Source organism: Prunus avium, chromosome 6 (assembly GCF_965620075.1).
Source record: "Prunus avium chromosome 6, drPruAviu1.hap1.1, whole genome shotgun sequence".
Lineage (NCBI taxonomy): Eukaryota > Viridiplantae > Streptophyta > Magnoliopsida > Rosales > Rosaceae > Prunus > Prunus avium.
In genome coordinates, this window is record NC_142289.1 from 27,074,023 (window position 1) to 27,095,910 (window position 21,888).

The 21,888-nt window shown below is 39.7% G+C and overlaps 1 protein-coding gene and 1 long non-coding RNA gene across 2 annotated transcripts; both read left to right on the top strand.

Moving 5' to 3' along the window:
* Positions 1 to 377: 377 nt before the first annotated feature.
* Positions 378 to 21,099, top strand: LOC148293950 (uncharacterized). Its single transcript, XR_015836594.1, has 2 exons — positions 378 to 775; positions 20,699 to 21,099. It is a non-coding gene; the product is annotated as an uncharacterized LOC148293950 (long non-coding RNA).
* On the top strand, positions 9,792 to 10,788 carry LOC110749585 (uncharacterized). Its single transcript, XM_088255625.1, has 2 exons — positions 9,792 to 10,551; positions 10,583 to 10,788. Exons 1-2 carry the CDS (start codon positions 9,792 to 9,794, stop codon positions 10,786 to 10,788), a joined length of 966 nt encoding a protein of 321 aa, XP_088111751.1.
* Positions 21,100 to 21,888: the final 789 nt, after the last annotated feature.

The window sequence follows — 21,888 nt, forward strand, 5'->3', positions numbered from 1 at the left end:
CCCGGAGCAAAAAGAGCATAATTAAAGTTGGGCCCGACACGTCTTATATTTTTTGGGCGAGTCGGGTCAAGGTAATTCGGTCGTCGTGAGCTCACCGTCATAGCCCATGCTAACCGAGACCCAGTGAGCCAACCCATTTCTATTCCATTTACTATATTATATTTGTTTTTGGAGAAAAAATGTTACATAATATTATTATTATATATATCTTAAAACTTAACCCCTTCTAATAACAAATTTTAAAAATATCTTTTTTTAAACTCAAACAATAGTCTAATCATTGGCTTTTTAAAAAAATATATATAAATAAAAAGCTCCCTAAACATCTTCAAATGCTAAAAAGTACCTAATTTGTTCCGGTCCAGTCGGGTTACATGTTGTAGTAAGCCTTATTTATATTATTTTACAATTTCTATTCCAACTTTACCCTTATAGCACGGTTTTCATCATCATCTTACCATGAAAACAAAACAATACAGATAAAAACCATGGCGGCTCCACCATGGTTTGATAAATTTTAAATTATTACAAAATTATATTTTTCAGGTTTATAGGAGAATGACAAAGGAATATTAGCAATATAACATTAAATCAATTTTGAGGGTTATGTTTTTATCAAATGGTGATTCGGCATCAAGTCTTGTTATTAGGAATGCACAAGGTCGTCTAATTCCGCCGTTCGCTTAGGGGACTAAGGATCGGACGTCTGTCATCGCGACTTTCTCGGCGGCGAATTCGTTGGCGCTCCGGTGGCGCACGGCATCGACGCGGACAGGTGTTCGGTTCATTTTTACACATGATTTTTCATGTTATTCACCCACTATTTTGAGTTAGTTCTTGACATTTTATAGCTTTTTACTTCCTTTTTGTGTTTTCTTAGATTTTACCTTGGTTGGAATGAAAATGAGCTAAAAGTGCATTATTGGTTATAAACTTTGTTTTTGTTCATTTTCGTAGGTCAACTTCTTGGCCTGGGATCAGCATGCTCTGGTGCTCGGATGAGGTCATGATCTTCATGAGACTTGTTCCAATGGATGTTAACTACAACATATCCAAATTTGAGCTCCATTGGACAAGTATTGCCTATCCAACCAATCCAGCATGTCACCACAGCTCTGGAAATCCGATTTTGGCCAGCTTTCACCTCCTTTGTGTCATCTTAATTTCTTGTTACCATAACTCTTGGTAACAAGGAATTACCTTTGTAAAAGAGATATATTCTGAAGCATTTGGCATCTTTGTGAAGTCAAGGCTTCATCATGACAAAGGAGACAAAGGATGATGGGTGAAGATTTTGGAAATATAATACTAAAAGTAGAGCTGGAAAGGAGGAGAGAGGGAGGCAAAAGGGAAGTGCAATCTGATATTGGAGAGGTTTTTCAACGGGGGTATTGGATTGATTACATCATTCTACACAATTGAGAGCAGATTTTGGAGAGCTTGGAGCTAGGAGAAAGCCAAGGTGCAGCCAAGCAAAGGGGAGAAGAAAGCTTCCACCATTGATGACCTTGAAGCTTTCACAATTTTCTCAAAATCTGTAAACTCTTTCTAATTTTATTTTGAGTTTGTATTTGGAATAAGTATGAGCAACTAAACTCTATAGCTAGGGCTTAGGTTGAAGCCCTAAACATGAATACCTTATTGTTTTGATGCTTGAGTGTATGAATTTCTAGATATTGTTGATGAATTCCAATTCACCAAATTAATCTATCCTTGATGTATGTTCTTCTTTGATTGATCACCTTTGAAAGCATGCTTCTTGAGATTGTTGGGATTATGTGTATCTTCATGTTATCCTAAGCAATAAATGGATGAAGTAAGAATCATCCATGTGAATTGGTTTCTTGAATACCTAATGTAAACACCATGCTATTAGGATTCTTGTGATGTTCATATTCTCTTTGAACTTAATGGGTTCTCCTTGTAATTGAATCGAAGTACGAACCATACCTAGGTTCGGTTATGGGGAGGGCACAAGTATTGTAGCACGAACCATGCACTTTACGTATATTAGAGAGAATCAATGCGTCTTGAGCCACGACCCATGGTCTTGATTGCGAACATCTTCATCAACACGTTTAGAGTTCATCACTTGAGTATTCATGAACTTGGGTAGAATTGTTTAGGGTGGATTCCGAAACCCTAGTGTTTGTTACATCTTGATTCCACTCTTTGATAATTCATCTCTGCCATTCTCATTTAATTTCAAAGTCCATTTACTTTCATGCAATAGAAATAGGTTACTTCAAACAAATCAAACCCCCCCCCCCCCCCCAATGTGTGTGTGAGTTGCGTGTTTGACACGTTACGTGTCTTTGTTACTAAATTTTATCTGTTTCCGTAATTGTTTTGGACTTTTGGTCCGCTTTGTGTTCTTCCATTTTCTGTGCTGAATCCAACCGTATAAAGAACGTGAATTTTGGACGTACGGTTGGAAAGTTATAGGCAAAACACTGGACAGAGGTCGAAACTGGAAAAACAGAGAAAACGACTCTGCCCAAGAACGACCGGTCGCTAGTGTCTCACGACCGGTTGCTCAGCACACAATTCTGAAGTTTCGACTCTGACCAAAAACGACCGGTCGCTTTTACCTCACGACCGGTCGCCAGACAAAAACGACCGGTCGCTCTTAACTAACGACCGGTCGCTGTTCACTGTTCACAGCACATTTCTTTTTTTTGTTTTGTTTGTTTCTTTTACGTTTCTTTTACATTTCTTTTTAGTTTCAAATTTGCATTTGTGCGTTGTGGTGTGTTAGTTAAGTGTTCTCTTTGTACTCGAATTAGAACCTATAGGAAACCGACCCCGTACTTACACAATCTATACTTCGATAGATTCGTGCACTTGCGGGTATTTTTAATTGGTTGTTTGCACATTAATTTGTGTCCTTTTAGGAATGCAACAATTTTTGGCGCCGTTGCCGAGGAACTGGCACGGTTGCTTATATATTTTGTTTGAGTATATTTAGAGTACTTAATTTTATTTTCATTTTTCTTTGTTTGTCATTTCATTTTATTTGAGTTTGTTTTTGTTTCTTCTTATTGCAGGAACATTTTGCTTATGTCCCTTCTGAATTTGGATATTTCATTAGATTGCACAATAGAAGATATCCAAGCTCAAGCTTTGAGAGAAAGGAACATCCAACTAGCTGTGTCTACTCCATTGCCTTTTTCATTCTCGCCATTTTCATCATCACCAAGCTCACCAAAAGTCGAGTCACCTCCACCTTCACCAATGGCGGCAGCAGCTGCAAATGCGGAACTTACTATGCAAGAATACTCTTCACCGCCAACAACTGGACAACCATCTTGCATAGTATATCCCGCAAGCACTTTGGAAAACTTTGAGTTGAGATCGGGCATGATACACATATTGCCTAAGTTCTTGGGAAATCCCGGAGAAAATCCTAATGCACATATCCTAGACTTCGAGGAAGTGTGTTCCACAATAAAGATCGAAGGCATGAGTAGTGATGAGATAAGAATGAGACTTTTCTCATTTAGTTTGAAGGATACAGCAAAGGAATGGCTTCACTATCTACCTCCAAATTCCATCACAACATGGACGGATCTTGCTTCAAAGTTCTTGCAACATTTTTTCCCAGCACAAAGGACAAATGAACTCCGAAGTCAGATTACAGGAATTCTGCAAAGGCCGGGAGAAAGCTTCCAGGATTATTGGAACCGTTTCAAGAAACTTCTAATCACTTGTCCGCATCATAACATACAAGCTTGGCTTCTAATGCAACACTTCTATGAAGGACTTTTTGAAGCAGACCAAAATAATGTGAATGCAGCTGCAGGAGGAACTATAATGACCAAGACTCCAACAGAAGTGCGAGCAATATTTGATCTTGTTGCTGCAAATGCTCGCCAATATAATTCAAGGCAAAGACCAGTCAGAAAAGGGGAATCCTATGATGTAAGTACCCTTTCTAGTATGGAAGCTCAGATTGCAAACCTAACCAACATGGTGAAGAAATTGGCACCAGGATCATCCAAGGTTTGTGCATTTTGCTCCACAATTGGTCATGACACTGAGGATTGTCCCTTGGCACATGAGGAAGCAAATGCAGTGGGCTCATTTCAGAGAATTCAGTGGCCTAAGAATGATCCTTTCTCAAAAACATACAATCCGGGGTGGAGAAATCATCCAAATTTCAGGTGGAGTGACAATTCGAATGTTCAACAAGGGCCAACTCAACCACCTCAAGGGCCAACTCACCCACCTCAAGGTCAACAACATACTCGCCCACCTCATGGTCAAATGCACTACTACAATCCACCACAACCACCACCTCAACCACAATCTACAGGAAAATCTTTGGAAGAACTTGTTGCTTCCATGGCTAGAAACACAGATAGTTTCATCACTGAGACAAAAAGCTACATGCAGAGGAATGACACCCACATGCAGAAAACGGATAAGGCCATTGCCAATCTAGAAAATCAAGTGGGGCAAATTGCTCAAGCTTTGAGTCAAAGGGAACCTGGTATGATGCCTAGCCAACCAGAGATTAATCCAACTGGGCGTGAGCATGTTCAAGCAGTTACCTTGAGAACTGGTAAGGTAATTGGTGAAATTGATGGTTCTAAAGATTTGATTCACAATGTTGATGACATGCAGGTTGAACAAGTGGCTGAGCCTAAAGAAAAGGATGAAAGCAACAAAGAGAAAGATAAGCAAGCAGCTTCTTCATCCGAGTGGATCCCAAAGCATGAACTTGCAAGAAGGGCAAGAAAGGAGAAGGTAAGTCGTGAACCTACTGACGAAGAAATCTTACGTGCTCCTTTTCCTCACAGGCTTATGAGTTCCAAAAAAATTCAACAAGCCAAGGAAATATTGGAAACCTTCAGAAAAGTACAAGTCAATATTCCTCTCCTGGATGCAATCAAGCAAATTCCGAGTTATGCAAAGTTCTTGAAGGACCTTTGTACCAACAAGAGGAGATTCCAAGATCATGAAACGGTTGCACTAACGGAAGAAGCTTCTGCTGTTTTGCAAAGGAAGCTCCCTCCCAAATTGAAAGATCCAGGAAGTTTTACAATTCCTTGCATTATTGGAGATAAATTGTTTGACAAAGCTTTACTTGATTTAGGTGCTTCAATTAATCTGATGCCTTATTCTGTTTTTGAAGCCCTTAACTTAGGTGATCTTAAACCAACTTCTGTCAGCATTCAATTGGCGGACCGATCAGTGAGATATCCAAGAGGAATTTTGGAAGATGTACTTGTGAAAGTAAATGACCTCATTTTACCAGATGACTTTTTGGTGCTAGAAATGGAAGAAGCTCCTATTCCGGGTGCGGATCTTCCATTGATTCTTGGCCGCCCTTTCATGGCCACTGCAGATACTGTGATCAATGTTCGACAAGGAACATTGACAATGACAGTTCAAGGGGAAACAATAAAGTTCAAAGTATATGATGCCTTCAAACTCCCCAATGATGAACATGAATGTTTTCGTATTGATACATTGTGTCATATTGTGCAAAATACATTTAATAGTACTCATGGTACAGATTCATTAGAAAAGGTGTTGACACAAAATCCTCAAGTTGCTGAAATTGTTGATAATGAGTTACTTGAGGCTGTGAAATTCCTTGATGCATGTCCAGCCATACCACGTAAGTACACTCCAAATTTTATACCTTTGCCAGTCAATACTGAAAAGCTTGTTCCTTCTCTTGACAGGGCACCCGAGTTAGAGCTCAAACCATTGCCATCCCACTTGAAGTATGTTTATTTAGGTAAAACAGAGACATTGCCCGTGATTATTGCTAGCAATCTCAATGTGGAAAATGAACAGAAGTTGATGCAAGTGTTAAGAGAACACAAGGGAGCAATTGGTTGGAGTATTGCGGACATCAAGGGCATAAGCCCAACAAGATGCATGCACAGAATTTTATTGGAAATTGATTCCAAACCCACAAAAGATGCTCAACGCAGGTTAAACCCAATCATGACAGAGGTAGTCCGAAAAGAAATTCTGAAGCTATTGGATGTGGGTATAATTTATCCTATTTCCGATAGCAAGTGGGTAAGCCCGGTCCAAGTGGTTCCTAAAAAGTCAGGAATAACTGTTGTAAGAAATGAGGAAAATGAACTTATTCCTTCTCGTGTCAAAACGGGATGGCGTGTTTGTATTGATTATAGAAAATTAAATACCGCCACCCGAAAAGATCATTTTCCATTACCATTTATTGACCAAATGCTTGAACGTCTTGCAGGTCACAGTTACTACTGCTTCTTGGATGGCTATTCAGGATACAACCAAATTGCCATCGCTCCTGAAGACCAACACAAGACGACATTCACATGTCCTTATGGTACCTTCGCCTACCGGCGTATGCCATTTGGATTGTGTAATGCCCCGGCCACCTTCCAACGATGCATGATGAGTATTTTCTCCGATATGGTAGAAAAATTTATTGAAGTATTCATGGATGATTTTAGTGTGTTTGGTCATTCATTTGATTCATGCCTTAACAACTTGTCTTTAGTTTTGCAAAGATGCCGGGAATGCAACTTAATTCTCAATTGGGAAAAGTGTCATTTCATGGTACAACAGGGAATTGTTTTAGGTCATGTGATTTCCAGTCAAGGCATTGAGGTTGACAGAGCCAAAGTAGATGTGATAAGCGGGTTGTCACCTCCCACATCAGTGAAAGAGATCCGATCCTTCTTAGGACATGCCGGGTTCTATAGAAGATTCATAAAAGATTTTTCTAAGATCTCTCGACCATTGTGTAGCTTGCTTGCCAAAGATGCAAATTTTGATTTTAATGATGAATGTTTGGCAGCTTTTCAAAGGCTCAAAACTCTTCTCACAACTGCACCTATCATTATGCCTCCAAATTGGAATTTACCTTTCGAATTAATGTGTGATGCATCTGATTTTGCAGTTGGAGCTGTATTGGGACAAAGAGTTGAGAAGAGATTGCATGCCATATATTATGCAAGCCGTACCCTTAATGATGCTCAGTTGAACTATTCAACTACTGAGAAAGAGCTTTTAGCTGTAATTTTTGCTTTAGAGAAATTTCGTTCGTACTTGATAGGCTCTAAAGTAATTGTTTTTACTGATCATGCAGCTTTGAAATATCTCTTGGCAAAGAAGGAAGCAAAACCAAGATTGATACGATGGGTTTTGTTGCTCCAAGAGTTTGATATAGAAATCAGAGATAAGAAGGGATCGGAGAATGTAGTAGCTGACCACCTTAGCCGATTGATCACTAACTCCAATACCGAAGAAGACACTCTTCCTCTTCGTGAATCCTTTCCTGATGAGCAACTTTTTGCATTACAAATTTCTGACCCATGGTATGCTGACATTATCAATTTTCTTGCTACAGGAAATATACCAAGGGACTTGTCAAGAGGTCAAAAGGACAAATTGCTGAAAACCACCAAGTCCTATGTGTGGGATGACCCATATTTGTGGAAGTATTGTTCGGACTCCGTGATTAGGCGATGTGTTCCCGAGACCGAATATCAGTCTATACTCACATTCTGTCACTCGAACGCATGTGGTGGCCACTTTGGAGCCAAGAAGACAGCATTAAAAGTTTTGCAAAGTGGATTCGATTGGCCAAGCTTGTTCAAGGATGCATCACAATTCTGTCTATCTTGTGATAGGTGTCAACGAATGGGTAACATTTCATCTCGAAATCAAATGCCTTTAAATCCAATTCTAATTGTTGAAATATTTGATGTTTGGGGAATAGATTTCATGGGTCTATTTCCTTCATCTTTTGGAAATCTATTTATTCTACTTGCGGTTGATTATGTTTCAAAATGGGTGGAAGCAATTCCAACCAAGACTAATGATGCGAAAGTTGTTCTTAGCTTTCTTCGAGCCAATATCTTTTGTAGGTTTGGAACACCGAGGGCCATCATTAGTGATGGGGGATCCCATTTTTGCAACCGATCATTTGAGACCCTACTCAAGAAGTATGGCATAACTCACAAGGTGTCCACCCCCTATCACCCTCAAACTAGTGGACAAGTGGAGATTTCTAACAGAGAGGTGAAGCATATATTAGAGAAGACTGTTGGTCCTACTCGAAAGGATTGGTCTTTGCGCCTTAACGATGCTCTCTGGGCCTACCGAACTGCTTACAAAACTCCAATCGGTATGTCTCCATTTCGCTTAATCTTTGGTAAACCTTGTCATCTACCTGTCGAGCTTGAACACAGGGCCCTTTGGGCAATTAAGAAGTACAACTTCGACATGAAGGAAGCAGGAGATATCAGAAGGTTACAACTGAGCGAACTGGACGAGCTTCGCCATGATGCTTATGAGAACGCAAGAATTTACAAAGAAAAAACAAAGGCGTTTCATGATAAGCATATCATTAGAAAGTCGTTTGAAGTAGGGCAAAGAGTATTACTCTTTAACTCTAGGTTCAAACTCTTTCCAGGTAAGCTTCGTTCCCACTGGACTGGCCCATTTGTTGTTACTAATGTCTATTCCTATGGTGCAGTTGAAATCCGACCAATAGGCATAGGAAAGGAATTCAAAGTTAATGGGCATAGGTTGAAAGTCTACCACGAAAATGTTTTGCATCAAGAAGATGAAGTGCTCCACTTCATTGATGTACCTGCTATGGTGCAAAACTGAGTTGGGAAGGTAAGTCCTTAATAAAATAATTTAATTAAAATTTTAAAAAAAAAAAAAAACCGAAAAACGACCGGTCGTACATGTCTTGCGACCGGTCGCGAGTCGCGCAAAATAAAATTTTCAATCTGTGTACAAACGACCGGTCGCTTTTGCCTTGCGACCGGTCGCTCGTAGGTATTTTGGAAAAATTGAATCTGTGAAGAAACGACCGGTCGCTTTTGCCTTGCGACCGGTCGCTCGTAGGTATTTTGGAAAAATTGAATCTGTGAAGGAACGACCGGTCGCTTTTGCCACGCGACCGGTCGCTCGTTTGATTTTGGAAAAATTGAATCTGTGAAGAAACGACCGGTCGCTTTTCTCTCGCGGCCGGTCGCTCTTCGCGTAATTTCACTTATTCGAATCTGTTTCAAAGCGACCGGTCGCTTGTCACTCGCGACCGGTCGCTCGTCGCGATTTTTTCAAAACCGGCTCCTTTTTCTTTCTTTTCTCTCTTCTCTCTCCTCACTTTCTTCTTATTTTTCCAGAACCTCTCTCTCTCCCTTCGTTTTCTCTCTTCTCCCTCCCTCTACCTCCCTCACAACCCACCCTAATCCTAACCCAAATCACACTTTTCTCACTTAATTTTTCGAGTAGAATCCGTTTTTGGCTTCTATTCCTTGAAATTTCAAGTGTTTTCATCAATTTTGGAGGATTTTCAGTTAGGGTTACTGTTCACCCAAGGTAAATTTCGATTTTTTTCTTTGAGTTTTCCTTTGATTTTCTTAATCTAATTGCTTTTCTTATTGTTTGTTCGTGATTCTAACTTGTTTTTCTTTGTTTTTGTTGTTGATTGTGGTTTGTGGTTGTGTTGGTGTGATTTTGCTCAATTGGGTATGTTTTTCTCACTCTCAATCTCTTATTTGATCATTGTTATTGTTATTTGTGTTTATTATTGAAATTTTGTCATTATGGTTGAATGTTGGGAATGTTGTTTACATTGTGGAATTTTGCTTTGTGATTAATTTGTTGAATCGTTCGAATTGGTGCATAATTGATTTGTGGCAAATTTTGGCTTTGTGCATGCATTTTGGTTTTGATATTGGTATAATTGTGGCATTTTGCATGTTTGGGAATTGTGGCATGAATTTTGTTGTTGTCTTGCTCTGTGCATTTTGGTTTATTTTCCTTAGATGTCTAGAGCTAAAAAGGGTACCAGAGGGGGTGCATCTTCTTCCGGAAGTGCACCTCAACCGGAAGAGGCAATTCTCACTGCCACTGTGGTTACTGAGCGTAACCTAGATCTTAGTCCCTCCATCCAAACCGCTGGACTTATTCAAGTCCGGCACCTTCTTAGGGACCGAAACCTCTTACCTTTAGCTCGTCTCTATAAAAAATACAATGAATCAATTGTGCGAGAGTTTTATGCTACTTTCCCTAGGGAAGAGTCTAGAGATGATGAAGATGATGATGATGTGCCCCTTAAGGTTCGGGGCAAAACTTTTGAACTATCCACCTCCATTATCTCTGAGGTTCTTCATATACCTGAGAGTGGCACTCATAGTTGGAGACAATATTTGGGTAGGGATTTTGACATGCAAAGTGCAGCTGAAACACTTTTTTATGCTGACCCTGCTGCCTTTGCATCTCAACCCAAAAAGACTGTCCTCATTCAGGGTAAGTTGACACCCTACTTTGCCATCCTGTGGAGCTTTGTGCGCCACAACATCTACCCATCCGGCCAACGGTCGGAAATTCCCAAAGTAGGAGTCATGATCCTGAAAATTTTGCATGAGGGAACTTTTTCCCTACCTATTGTTGACATCATTTTTGAACGCCTGAAGGCTTGTGCACGTAAGAAGAACATCATATATTATCCTTGCCTTGTTAGCATGATTTGTGAACGCTCAGGTGTTCGGGCTCGCTCTACTGATATATATGTTGAGCCCATGGGTCCCATTTCGGACACTTCTGTGTCCAAGAGTATCTCTCAGAGGCGCCATGCACCTGCTCCAGTGCCGCCCTGTATGCCACCACCACCACCACATGGACCGGTCCCAGCACCGCCATTCCCACCTGCTCCCACTGTCGACACTTCTGCTTGGGAGCCCTCTCTCCAAGCCATTTGGGACTTGCAGATGCTTCACCACCAGCAGATGCAGCACCACCACCAGCAGTTACAGCATATGAGCACCTCCATTGACGCCATTTGGACGCACCTCCAGATGTCAGGTCAACCCGGGACCTCTGCACATGTTGATGATGTTGTTGATGATGATGATGATGATGATGGCGATGGGGATGATGATGTTCAGTAGTACTTTGAGTATTGTACCTTTTTGAGCTTTTCGTTTATTTTGTTTTTGGATTTTATTTTGAGACAGTTGTTAGTTTGTTATTTCAACTTTTATTGTTAGTTCAATCTTTTTTTTTTTTGTTGTTTACTTTTCCTTTTATTTTGTGATTATCCATCCCAATCTTTCTTTATGGCATTGTTTAATTTTAAATCTCCATCAGTTATAAACAATGTTTCATATAAGTTTGGGAAGTGTTTTCAATTCATTAATGCACAATCAAAAATTGGGCGTGAATGCTTCTTCATTTCTTAACATGTGATTACATACACACTAGTGAAAATGCGTACATTAAATTCCTAATCACATGTTCATTGTTGCATTCTGCGCCACCAGAGGCTTCTGCTAATTACCTCTGTCTGTTCTTGCTTGTAGAATCTGCAGCAGCTCTACATGATCTTCGTTCCTTTTCTGCAGCATCTCTACATGCTGGTTGGCGCTGTAGAGCAGCTTCTGCAGGTCCGCCACCAGAGCTTTCAGGGCCGCCACCTCCTCACTCAGTGCCCCGCACTCTCGTGTTCTCGCCAGTAGGCGCATGCCCAAATTTGTGGCCGAGACCGCGTTGAGCACGGTTAGATTGTGGGACTCGTCCACTGCCATCTGGTCAGACCTCTGCGCCACATGCAGATGATCTGCAATTGTAAGTCTGCTGACAGTCATGCCCTCCGGCATTACTGCCCTTCGCGGCACCACCTCAGAGAAGTTTGAGGCCGAGCCATGATGGTATGAGGAGTTTGGGAAGATAGGTTTGGAGGAGCCCGTGTCTGGGCATTTGGTGGTGCAAGGGACAACTCAAGGTTAAGGTCATCAACAAGCATATCTGGGGATGCCATTGATTTTTCTGTCTGGGCTTTTTGATGGTTTTTCTTGAGTTTGCAGGTGAAATGCAGGATGCTCCTTCTTTCAACCGAGAAGTGGTTTAAATAGCCATATGCTCATAAGGGAGCCAACACCACTTTGCATTTCCTGCGCAATTTGCGGTTGCGTCCGGTTAAAAGGGGAAGCATTTCTACTTTCGCTTTGCTTTCTTTTCCTCCCTGTTTTCTGGTGCATTATGTTTTGATTTCTTTTTAGTTTGTCGTTTTTGTTTTATTTCAGTTGGGGAAGTGTGATTTGTGTCTTTTTCGTTTGTCGCATTCCTTTTATTCCGGTTTGGGAAGTGCGTTTTGTTTTTCTTCTTTGTCTTTTGCAACTTTCTTTTCTTTTATTTCCGGAAACGAGAAATTAAAAATTAAAAATAATAATAATAATAATAAAAAATAAAAAACAAATACACGGAAAGGGCAAAGACAACCAGGCACACCACTAATACATTAGAATTTATTCTTTCACAGTGCTCGGTGTCTCGGCCATTGGACCTTTGAGTTTAGCCCTATGGCTATCCTCTTCCGGGGCTTCACGCACAGCCTCTTGGGGCTCATCACTCGAGCTCCCAAAGATCGCACTCTTACCTTGAGCATACCTACTCTCGCGATCTGTTTTCTTGCGTTTACCCGGTTGGTCCAGGTCCTCCAGCTGCTTTCTCATGTCATGGGCGTAAACACTTACCATCTTTGAGAGATTTTTGTTCTCTTCCCACAACGCCTCTAGCTGGTGTCGATTCACCTCCACTATCCTTGCCCTTTCCCTTTTTAAACTTTTAATAATACTCTGGCACTCTTCCACCATACTTCGCTCCGCCGCCAACTGACCTCTTAGCACCTCCACCTCATGGGACTTCGCAAGTAGGCGATGACCCACACTTGCGACTGTTGCGGTGCTTTGCACGCTTAGTGCCAGAGCATCGCTCACGACCCGGTTGTCATCCCTTGATCCCAGCACCCGTATATCCTTGGGAGTTACTAGATTTCTAGCAACTCCAAGGGCAACATCGTTGTCCAGCAGTATCGAGTCATTCACTGTCACGTGCCCCCGTGCGGAGGCAAAGTAGGGCATCCACACTGGTGCCACTGCTTGGCCCCGAGTCTGAGTCGGTGGAGCTAGGTTGAGATCCAACGAGAATGGGTAGGAAGACGCCATTTCAACTCTTACTTTCTTTTGTCTTTCTTTTCTCTTTTGTGTGTTTCTGAGTTTGTGTGTTCTTCCCCAACTCTTTCTCTTCTTCTTTTATAGAGTTAGTTTTTACGTAACCCTAGCCACTGCGCTTCTGCGTTTTGCGCGGCCCTTACGACCTATCCCCTTAGGTCACCTCACCTGGTCCCCAACCCCTTTAATTACAGTTTCGCCTTTCAGCGCTTTTGAGAAACGAAAGTCGTCACGCCTTCCTATGAAGCCAATAATTCTGGCTTTGGGACGTGAGAGGGACCTCTGCTTGTCGACACGTCTCTCACTTTGTATCCCGTGACTCACAGGTGCCAGGACTTCAGGGCCCACTTTTTTCTATTTTACTGAGTCCTCGCTCTTTGTGCTTCTGACTTGGTTTCTCTGTTTTATTTACTTTCTTCGCTTTTGGGCTTTCGTTTGGGTTGGGCTTTCATTTGGTTTGTGCGTTTCATTGGGTTGGATTTCTGCATGTGTAAGACTGTTGTTAGGGCTTACTATTTTATTTGTTTCTGTTTGGTTTCGTTTTTGTTTTTGTTTTTGCAACCGTGTTGTAGTTGTTTTTCGTGTTTGTTCTTGTATTTACTTGCTTTATTCCCTTTAATTCTTGTTATAACGTTGTTGGTGCCTGAATTCTTTAACATTGAGGACAATGTTTGTTTCTAAGTTTGGGAAGGGATAGCAAGTCTTTTTCGTTTCACTTAAATTCTTACTTTCTTTTATTTTGTTTTCTTTTCTGTTTTGAGTCTTTTTTGTTCTTAAGTCACTTTCCGGACATATATGATGAGATTGTGATGAATGTTTAAATAACTTGATTGAAAATGCTAAAAAAAATAAATAAATAATTTGTTATTCACTAAATGGCATCGTTCTAGCATGATATGTTTGAAACCCTCTACGCACTTGCCATTTGTTTCATAATTCTCTAGTTGAGGGACTTGCATGATCCAAAGAATTGTATCAAGCATGAATTAGACTTGTATAACCATATAATGTGAGCTTTGAGCCTTGTGCTTCAATTCATGAGTGTTATACACATATTCTTACTTTTCTTGTCATCTGAGTTGTTGTTTGATCTCATTATTCATTGATTTGGTTGAGCACTTAAAAGTCACTCATTCTTGTGCAATTTGATTACATGACATTTGAGAAATGATATTAAGGCCCTCTTTGGACCGTTTGTGCCTTTCAAGCTAACCCTATGCATGCTTAAGCATGATTTTCCATTGTTAACCACCTTGAGCCTATATGTATGCCTTTTCTTTCAAGTAACCAATTATTACTTCTAGCCTTAGCCTGAAAAACAAGAATTTACCTTTCTAAGGAACTCGTGAGCTTTAATTTAGATGTGTTTTTCATGCTAAGTTTGGGAAGGGTTATTACATTCTATAAATTATAAATAAATAAAAAAGTACTTCACTCAAAGGGTGAAAGAAAAGAGAAAAGTTGTGGTTAAGTGGCAATGGTTTCAAATTCAATTCCATGTTTCTTGGTTGTTCGAATGGAAGGAAGGAGTGTGAATCATAATTAGTGGAGGTATAAGGCTTTGTGGTCTATTTGATCACCAAAAAAATGAGTGAAAATCTCAAGCGTGATGTTTCAAAGTCTTTTAGTCAACGATTATATGCTCTTACATTGTGAGTTCCTTGGACTTTGTTGTATCCATATCCTTCATTTCTTACTCACCTTGCACCCTTAGCCCCATTACAACCTATAATAAAGACCTAAATTGATCCTAAATGTCATGTAGTTGATTTGCACACATTTTTCAGCTTTTAAGTGTTTAGCATCCTTCCTGAGATCATATTCATGCATGTTTTTCATCTTGCTAATTTTGAGTTAAGTCCCTTTTGGTTTAACTCTATTCTCATATTTACTATTGAGTGATGCATTGTAACCCTCTTCCTTAGTGATTCATTTGTGAGAGGACAACTTTGGTGAGATTTGAAGTTACATTTGTGCTTGGTATGATTTTTGAAGTTGTGTGAAAACTGAAATTGGATAATGAGTTTCATTTGGCCATCACACTACTACACTTGAGCATGTTGTGTTCTGAACTTTGCCGCCTTGTGACTAATGTCTAAACTGAGTTTTTCTTATGAAAACTTTTGAGTCGTTTGCATGAGTCGCTCTCTCTTTGGAAAGTGTTCGGAAAGTTTGTTTCGAGTCTTGTTTTAGTTTCTGTTTTGCTCGAGGACTAGCAAAAGATAAGTTTGGGAAGTTTGTTCGGTTCATTTTTACACATGATTTTTCATGTTATTCACCCACTATTTTGAGTTAGTTCTTGACATTTTATAGCTTTTTACTTCCTTTTTGTGTTTTCTTAGATTTTACCTTGGTTGAAATGAAAATGAGCTAAAAGTGCATTATTGGTTATAAACTTTGTTTTTGTTCATTTTCGTAGGTCAACTTCTTGGCCTGGGATCAGCATGCTCTGGTGCTCGGATGAGGTCATGATCTTCATGAGACTTGTTCCAATGGATGTTAACTACAACATATCCAAATTTGACCTCCATTGGATAAGTATTGCCTATCCAACCAATCCAGCATGTCACCACAGCTCTGGAAATCCGATTTTGGCCAGCTTTCACCTCCTTTGTGTCATCTTAATTTCTTGTTACCATAACTCTTGGTAACAAGGAATTACCTTTGTAAAAGAGATATATTCTGAAGCATTTGGCATCTTTGTGAAGTCAAGGCTTCATCATGACAAAGGAGACAAAGGATGATGGGTGAAGATTTTGGAAATATAATACTAAAAGTAGAGCTGGAAAGGAGGAGAGAGGGAGGCAAAAGGGAAGTGCAATCTGATATTGGAGAGGTTTTTCAACGGGGGTATTGGATTGATTACATCATTCTACACAATTGAGAGCAGATTTTGGAGAGCTTGGAGCTAGGAGAAAGCCAAGGTGCAGCCAAGCAAAGGGGAGAAGAAAGCTTCCACCATTGATGACCTTGAAGCTTTCACAATTTTCTCAAAATCTGTAAACTCTTTCTAATTTTATTTTGAGTTTGTATTTGGAATAAGTATGAGCAACTAAACTCTATAGCTAGGGCTTAGGTTGAAGCCCTAAACATGAATACCTTATTGTTTTGATGCTTGAGTGTATGAATTTCTAGATATTGTTGATGAATTCCAATTCACCAAATTAATCTATCCTTGATGTATGTTCTTCTTTGATTGATCACCTTTGAAAGCATGCTTCTTGAGATTGTTGGGATTATGTGTATCTTCATGTTATCCTAAGCAATAAATGGATGAAGTAAGAATCATCCATGTGAATTGGTTTCTTGAATACCTAATGTAAACACCATGCTATTAGGATTCTTGTGATGTTCATATTCTCTTTGAACTTAATGGGTTCTCCTTGTAATTAAATCGAAGTACGAACCATACCTAGGTTCGGTTATGGGGAGGGCACAAGTATTGTAGCACGAACCATGCACTTTACGTATATTAGAGAGAATCAATGCGTCTTGAGCCACGACCCATGGTCTTGATTGCGAACATCTTCATCAACACGTTTAGAGTTCATCACTTGAGTATTCATGAACTTGGGTATAATTGTTTAGGGTGGATTCCGAAACCCTAGTGTTTGTTACATCTTGATTCCACTCTTTGATAATTCATCTCTGCCATTCTCATTTAATTTCAAAGTCCATTTACTTTCATGCAATAGAAATAGGTTACTTCAAACAAATCAAACCCCCCCCCCCCCCCAATGTGTGTGTGAGTTGCGTGTTTGACACGTTACGTGTCTTTGTTACTAAATTTTATCTGTTTCCGTAATTGTTTTGGACTTTTGGTCCGCTTTATGTTCTTCCATTTTCTGTGCTGAATCCAACCGTATAAAGAACGTGAATTTTGGACGTACGGTTGGAAAGTTATAGGCAAAACACTGGACAGAGGTCGAAACTGGAAAAACAGAGAAAACGACTCTGCCCAAGAACGACCGGTCGCTAGTGTCTCATGTTGTGTAGATTCAGCTGCACAAAAATGGATTAAGCTGCATCCTCAACTTGTGATACTCGCAAGTGCACGAACCGTTGGTAGTTTAGCGTATGTAAGTGCGAGGTCGATTCCACAGGGATTGGTGATTGAATGATCCAATTTAGTTTCCCTACACAAAACAGAAATGAAAAAGAAAGGAAATAAATAAAACAAGGAAGAAAGAAATAACTAACTCAAGCAGATAAGTTCCCAAGTTCAATTAGATTAATGGATTGATTGTAGCTAAAGTATGATTAAGCCATGGTGTGTGGTCATAACCTTGTGTTCCTAATTCCCTAATTTGATCATTTGTTGTCTAACCTAAAATTAAGCATTAGGAACCCATTAAGCATAGAAGAACAATTTAAACAACCAAGCATGTATCTAATCCCTGTTGTCGAATGTCCATACATACTCTTCCTATTCATAGTTCAATTCGAATTAAAGCATGGTGTATACTCTTAATTCAAACCAAGATAGCTAACATGCAAGCCTAAATGGTGATCAATCATTCAAACTAGCATATTAACTTATAAGCATAATGAATAAGAACATGAACCATAATTGAAACTTGGAAACTAATCAAACTTGAGACTAAAGAAAAGAATTTACATAATGAAAAGTAAAGTGGAACTAAGAAAAACTTAAGGAAAATTTCAACACAAAAGATTTCATTACAACAATTGAAAACTAGAAAGAGAAACTAAGAGAATTTGAGGGAGAGAAGGGAAGGGAGCTCTAGAGAAGTGTTTGAGAGCTCCCCCCCTTGGGGTGTGTTTACAAGCTTAGAGAACCTCCCTATTTATAGGCCTAAGGAAGTGAAAAATCTGAATTCAATATGGCTAATGCATACAACACTTGTTTTATAAAATTTGAAATGGTTGATGCACTTGTTAAGCTCATAATTTCATACATATACATGCCCTATTTACTTACTTCTTTTGCTTAGTTTCTTAGATTTCTAAGTTATTTGCCTCCCTTTGTGTGTTTTGTAGGCAAATAGAGCAAGAGAGCATAATTCATGCAATTCAAGCATGTTAAGGCCTAATTTGGATGAATGGATGAAGAGCTTAAAGACAAACTCATTTTGGCTACAGCCCCCTGCCAGTCCAGTTCCGTAGGTCATATTACAAGCTTTGTTTCAACAACCGACATAGCTCTAATGAGGCCACATTCTTCATGAAAGTTGTTCCAATGGGTGTGTAATATAACATATCCAAAATTCAGCCCCATTGGATAAATATGGAGTCTGTTACCTAGCAAACACAGAGCCATGCTCAGGATGGATTTTATCAGCGCGCAAAATGAGTTAGCAATTTGTTTTGGCCTTAACTTCCTCCTCCGACCTTGGATTGGCCCAAATGATATATGGCTGGAAAGAACACATTCTGAACTTCAAGTTTGAGTGCTTAAAGTCTTAATTTGCTTAAGGGAAGCACAATTCGTAAGCCCTTGAAGTTGCTGGTCATGTTGACCTCAGGATGAGCTATTATTTCTGGTTGGAAGCTTGGTCATGGTGACATGAAGATGAGCTAGGGCTGCTGGTGGGATTTATTAGTGAAGTGCATCAACCATTTCAGATTTTATAATGGAAGTGTTGTATGCATTAGTGAAGTGCATCAACCATTTCAGATTTTATAAAACAAGTGTTGTATGCATTAGCCATACTTAATTCAGATTTTCAGCTTCCTTAGGCCTATATATAGTGAGGTTTCCCAAGCTTGTAAACACACCCCAAGGGGGGGAGCTCTCAAACACTTCTCTAGAGCTCCCTTCCCTTCTCTCCCTCAAATTCTCTTAGTTTTGCTTTCTAGTTCTCAATTCTAGCTTTCTTTAATGTTTTCTTAGTTGTAATTTATTTTTCTTGTAATGTACATTCTTTCTTAAGTATTCAAGTTTAATTAGTTTCCAAGTTTCAATTATGGTTTTTGTTCTTATTCATTATGCTTATAAGTTAATATGCTAGTTTGAATGATTGATCACCATTTAGGCTTGCATGTTAGCTATCTTGGTTTGAATTAAGAGTATACACCATGCTTTAATTCGAATTGAACTATGAATAGGAAGAGTATGTATGGACATTCGACAACAGGGATTAGATACATGCTTGGTTGTTTAAATTGTTCTTCTATGCTTAATGGGTTCCTAATGCTTAATTTTAGGTTAGACAACAAATGATCAAATTAGGGAATTAGGAACACAAGGTTATGACCACACACCATGGCTTAATCATACTTTAGCTAGAATCAATCCATTAATCTAAATTGAACTTGGGAACTTATTTGCTTGAGTTACTTTCTTATTTTCTTCCTTCTTTCATGTTCTTTGTTTTTGTTTCTGTTTTGTGTAGGAAAAATGAATTGAATCATTCAATCACCAATCCTCGTGGGATCGACCTCGCACTTACATACGCTAAACTACCAACGGTTCGTGCACTTGCGAGTATCACAAGTTGAGGATGCAACTGAATCCATTTTGGTGCAGCTGTATCTACGCAACAGCACTTCACCAATAAATCCCACCAGCAGCCCTAGCTCATCTTCATGTCCCCATGACCAAGCTTCCAACCAGCTCAATAGCTCATGCCTAGCTCACCATGACCAAGCTTCCAACCAGAAACAATAGCTCATCCTGAGGTCAGCATGACCAGCAACTTCAAGGGCTTACGAATTGGGCTTCCCTTAAGCAAATTAAGACTTTAAGCACTCAAACTTGAAGTTCAGAATGTCTTCTTTCCAGCCATATATCATTTGGGCCAATCCAAGGTCGGAGGAGGAAGTTAAGGCCAAAACAAATTGCTAACTCATTTTGCGCGCTGATAAAATCCATCCTGAGCATGGCTCTGTGTTTGCTAGGTAACAGACTCCATATTTATCCAATGGGGTTGAATTTTGGATATGTTATAGTACACACCCATTGGAACAACTTTCATGAAGAATGCTGCCTCATCCAAGCTGTGTAGGTTGCTGAAACAAAGCTTGCAATATGACCTACGAAACAGGACTGGCAGGGGGCTGTAGCCAAAATGAGTTTATCTTTAAGCTCTTCTTCCCTTCATCCAAATCAGGCCTTAACATGCTTGAATTGCATGAATTATGCTCTCTTGCTCTTTTGGCCTACAAAACACACAAAGGGAGGTAAGTGACTCAAAATAAAGAGAAACTAAGAAAAATCACTAAGTAAAGAAGGCATGCAAGTGTATGAAATTATGGACTTATCAAAACAGAAAATGGATTAAAAGCACAAGTTTAACTCAATAACATAACCAAATCATAAGCTAGAAGGGTACAAAATGATATACAATTATGAACCGATCATCTCACGACCGGTCGCTCAGCACACAATTCTGAAGTTTCGACTCTGACCAAAAATGACCGGTCGCTTTTACCTCACAACCGGTAGCCAGACAAAAACGACCGATCGCTCTTAACTAACGACCAGTCGCTGTTCACTGTTCACAGCACATTTCTTTTTTTTTGTTTTGTTTGTTTCTTTTACATTTCTTTTTAGTTTCAAATTTGCATTTGTGCATTGTGGTGTGTTAGTTAAGTGTTCTCTTTGTACTCGAATTAGAACCTATAGGAAACCGACAAGTTCTTCGTGGGATCGACCCCGTACTTACACAATCTATACTTCGATAGATTCGTGCACTTGCGGGTATTTTTAATTGGTTGTTTGCACATTAATTTGTGTCCTTTTAGGAATGCAACAACAGGGGGCGTGGGAGCGTGAGCTTCAACGTGAGGCTTTTGGCTAGGGTTGAGTTTCGGAGAGGTGGGTGGAGGCTGAGGCGGCGGCTCTTGAGGGTTTTGTGCCGTGGCGTGGCGGTTTCTCTTTCGTCGAAAGGCAGGTTGGGTACTTTGGCCGGTGGGTCAAGAGATTGCCAGGTTGTTTGAGATGGGGGCAATGCGTGTGGTGCAAATGGTAATTTTTTTAATCTCTCACTTTTCAATTGAAGTCTCTGAAATTGTGACAAGTTAGGAACGAGGAATGTGGTGTTGTATAATTAGTAGTAAGATGAGTATATGGATTTAGGTTAAGTTGTTGTATATATTTTTAACTACAATTCTTTTGTTGTTTCTGGTTAGTGAAGGTTGCAATTGAGTTTGTTTTTTCGTTTCTCCTCCCAAAATACTACATCTTAGCTGAGCTTGTTTGCTTGTTCTACTCAGTTGATTATTGTTGTGTTTTTGATAGAGGTCAAGTAGAGCTCATTTGCCTTTCATGGCTCTTGGTGTTTTTTGATGGAGGCTTGCTTATCCTAGACTTGGAGGATTTGAAAATGGATGGAGGCAACATTATTTAGTAGAAACTAGAAAGAAACAGAGTGGTTGCTTAGAACATCCGTCTCATGCTTGTTTTGGCTTTGGTTATTAAACTCGTTGAATCCACCTTACGTGTGGTTGTTTAGAACATCTATAGGCTTTGCCGATCCTAGTGGATTTGAAAATGGATGGGATATATCAGATTGGTTCAATAATCAAGAGCTTTTTTTAGGATTGAGGATGGGATCAATGATCTAATAACAGAGCCTTTTTTTAAGTTTTAACAGCAATGTCTTCTACTTCTGTGATGTGTGTTATCTATCAGATTGGTTTAGTTGCGGTTTTTTCTTTTAATTAATTTGTTATTCCTATGTTAAGAATTTAGAATTTAGTGAAACTGGCACTTCCCTTTGGAATCCCTCCATGGTAGGCCCACGTGGATTGTGCAGCTTAGGCTAAATTGCTTTTTCTTCGTTCCTGTCTGTGGTTCAGTCGTGTAGTTTGCACTTTTCAATCTTTTAGCCCAAATTGCTGACTCCATTAAGCTCTAGTTCACAAAAATTAAGGAGGTTAGGGATTTCCACATCAGAGTTGCATCAGATTTCAGCCCTAGAAATTAAGGAGTTTAGGGATTTGCACT

What these genes read in the sequence shown, in the direction of transcription:
- LOC110749585 (XM_088255625.1), top strand. Translation starts at nt 9,792, where the DNA reads ATGTCTAGAGCTAAAAAGGGTACCAGAGGGGGTGCATCTTCTTCCGGA. An exon ending in TATATATGTTGAGCCCATGG is followed by an intron (nt 10,552 to 10,582) that starts GTCCCATTTCGG and finishes TGTGTCCAAGAG; the next exon opens with TATCTCTCAGAGGCGCCATG.